The sequence below is a fragment of the Octodon degus genome, unplaced genomic scaffold, assembly GCF_000260255.1.
Source record: "Octodon degus isolate 3935 unplaced genomic scaffold, OctDeg1.0 scaffold00059, whole genome shotgun sequence".
NCBI lineage: Eukaryota > Metazoa > Chordata > Mammalia > Rodentia > Octodontidae > Octodon > Octodon degus.
The window spans coordinates 13,449,307-13,452,246 of NW_004524635.1; the positions used below are offsets into that span (position 1 = coordinate 13,449,307).

At 53.3% G+C, this 2,940-nt stretch overlaps 1 protein-coding gene across 1 annotated transcript in view; it reads left to right on the forward strand.

The window, feature by feature from the left end:
- Cmtm7 (CKLF like MARVEL transmembrane domain containing 7) overlaps nucleotides 1-1,456 on the forward strand; it is a 57,539-nt gene extending 56,083 nt beyond the window's left edge. The window contains exon 5 of the mRNA XM_023718497.1: nucleotides 150-1,456. Coding sequence (XP_023574265.1) covers nucleotides 150-163 — 14 coding nt within the window. The 3' untranslated portion in view covers nucleotides 164-1,456. The remainder of the gene's footprint in view (nucleotides 1-149) is intronic.
- The last annotated feature ends 1,484 nt before the right edge of the window (nucleotides 1,457-2,940 follow it).

The window sequence follows — 2,940 nt, forward strand, 5'->3', positions numbered from 1 at the left end:
AAAAATAAGAGTAAAAAAAAAAAAAAGAAAGAAAGAAAAAAGAAAAATAAGAGTGCCAATGAATTGCAAAGCAAAAGCCAGGGGGGAGCCAGTGGCCCTGGGGTGCTCCCTCCTGGCAGGCTGACCTGACTTCACTGTTCCTTCCCCAGATGCAGCCGTCTGATCTGGCCACAGCTCCTGCCCCCTCAGGAGGACCTGCAGGACAGGAGGCCCGCAGCCAGGAGGACCAGAGGCCATGTGCGGCTCTGGACCACGTTCCCATGCCAACGTCCAGCTTGTGTTGATGGGCTCCAGGAAGGCCCGCACTTCCCCCTGCTTTGGCAGCATGCCTGTTCTGAGCTCCCCAGCGGGGCAGAGCCTCTCCCTAGGCTGACCCGGGTACGGGCCTCCTCTTCTGGGAAAGGAAGGCAGCCTCGCAGCATTCCGTTTCTCAGTCTGTTCAGAGCACCACCTCAGATACTGACCACCTCACTGAACATGCTGGAGGGTCTTCTGCATCCCCTGCCTATGTGCTCCTTTCATATTGCGAGGGGAGCAGAGCTGCCTTGAGGCCTCTTAGAAGCTAAACCACCGTCTGGGGTTACCTCGGCAGTCTGGTCTGGGAGAGAACCTTTCTTAAAGCGGGCTGTGCCTGCAGGAACATGCAGCCAACCTGCTGTCTCTGCCTCTGTTACAACTGTGTGTGTGTGTGTGTGTGTGTGTGTGTGTGTGTGTGTGTGTTTAAATAAAGTATTGGCCAATTGCAGAAGGCTTCCTTTTGAATAAGAAATACGTAAAACTAGGCTTAAGTCTGTGTGATCCACATGGCCTTGACTCTCATACCACGTGAATACTCCTTGCTAAATGGCTAGATGTGTTGTGCTTTGTTCTGGGGCATTGGCAATAGGACTGAGTTTTAGGTGAATATGTGCAGTTTTAAGTTTATATTTGCATCCTTCTCCTGCAGCCTGAACTTACTCATTTTGGAAGGGGCTTTGGAGGAAGCTAACGGTCATGCTTATACCGTGACAAGCCATCTTGTCCTAAATGTATGCTGTCCCCGCAGTTGGGTTGCCTGGTGGGCTAGAAAGAGGGGGAAGTGCCACAAACACTTGCTGACCAGCGCTGTATCTGAGGACAGCATGTTCACAGCGGTGGGGAGTACACTTCCAGTGCTTCTGGGCGGGCTACAGCACCCCGTTATCAGAGGTGAGGAAATCAGACCTCCTCTCCCAAGACACAGCTTGGCTGCTTCTGTGTGCTCAGTCCAGTGTGGCTGATGAGACTATGCAGCCCTGGGTGCAGCAGGATAAAGCGTGGCTGAGGAAGATGCTGCCAGGGGATGCAGCGGGCCCAGAAGCTCCATCTGTCGCGATGGTGCAGCTGCCTGAGGAGTGAAAAGCCGGTCTCCATCATTTGGTCGACCCCTTGGGAGCCAAGGAACGCGAGGGAGTCAGGTGGAGAAGCACCAGGGTCGTGCTCAGCAAGGAAGGAAGCAAGCGCCTGCAGCCACGTGTGATCTCCGGAGACAAGCGGCAGCCTCTTCAGCTGGGTGGACTTTATCAGTGGAGGAAGGGGAGGAGTGGCATCAGCTAGTGTGACCGAAGTTTCCTGTTGCTGGATCCCTGATTACATTAGGAGTTAAGACTTGTGAATCACCTCGTTTATGTGTGTGTGACTGCAGATTAAACCTAGGGCTTTCACAGCGACCTATATCCCCAATTAATATATATACATATATATATATATATATATATATATAGAGAGAGAGAGAGAGAGAGAGAGAGAGAGAGAGAGACAGACAGACAGACAGACAGACAGACAGGATGTAAGTCACTAAGTTACTCTAGTAGGGGTCAAACTTGGAGATCCTCCTGCCGAAGCCTGCCAGAGCACTGGTATTATAGGCATGTGCCACCAGGCCCAGCTGGTGGCCTTTTCCAACCCTACCCCGTGGTTCTCAGTGGAGCATGCCTGCAGTCTGCCTACCTTATCCTCCAACATTCTGGGATTATACGTGTGCACCAGCTCTAGCCGCCAGAGTTTTTCAAGCAGCAATACAGGAACTTAAGTATCAGCGTCTCAGTAATTAAAAGAAAAAGAATTATAGCTGACCCAAAGTCTCAAACCACAGAGAAAGGTAGGCATGGCTAAGTATTCTGGGTCACGAAGAACCCAAGCTGTGGCTGCATGTGAGAGCTGCTCAGTCCGGGGGCAGCTCCCTTGTTTAACAGTGTACTCACCACTAGCTCTGGCACAGCCACAGCCCAGCCAGTCCAGGTAAGAGTGTGCAAGGAGGAAAAAGCCACCCACTGTGGCCCTCAGAGGGCCGGGGGAAAGTGTGTGCAGCCATGGCAGCCAGGGGCACTGCAGCCCGAGCCAAGCCAGCCTGCCCACCTGGCAGCTGGGTCTGGCCTACAGAGCCTCCTGAGCCTGGCAGAGCCCATGGGAGCGGGTTGGTGCTGTCACAGCAGGCAGAAGAGGGGGCTGGGATTCTCTATAGAGGTGTGGAGTGTGGCAGCAGACCTCCCTGTCCTGGAGGGACTGCAAAGGAGGCCCCCACCTTGGAGGTGCTAACAGCGCAGTGGAGAAAGTCCACTGAGTGGAAGCGAGGTTGGTATCGGAGCCCAGGTCAGGCTGGTGGCCACTGACCTGGAGCCAGCCTGTGCCCTCTCACCTTTGCCCAGGCAGCTGGCCCTGATGTCCAGACAGCTTGAGGTGGGAAAGGAGGACTCGGAGCTGGCCCCTTCCCCAGGCACTTACCTCCCAGGCCTCCTTTCAGCAGGTGAAGCAAACTGCTGTAAATAACTGTGTAACACATCTTAATCATTTTCTAAATCTCATCGCCTTGTACATATTTGCAGCACCTAATGCTTGTGTTCCTTGTGTGCAGTTGGTGCAGGACATGAGACACTCCAGTTCCTTTCATTAACCAGTTGTCATCTCCTCCATCTGTTGCTC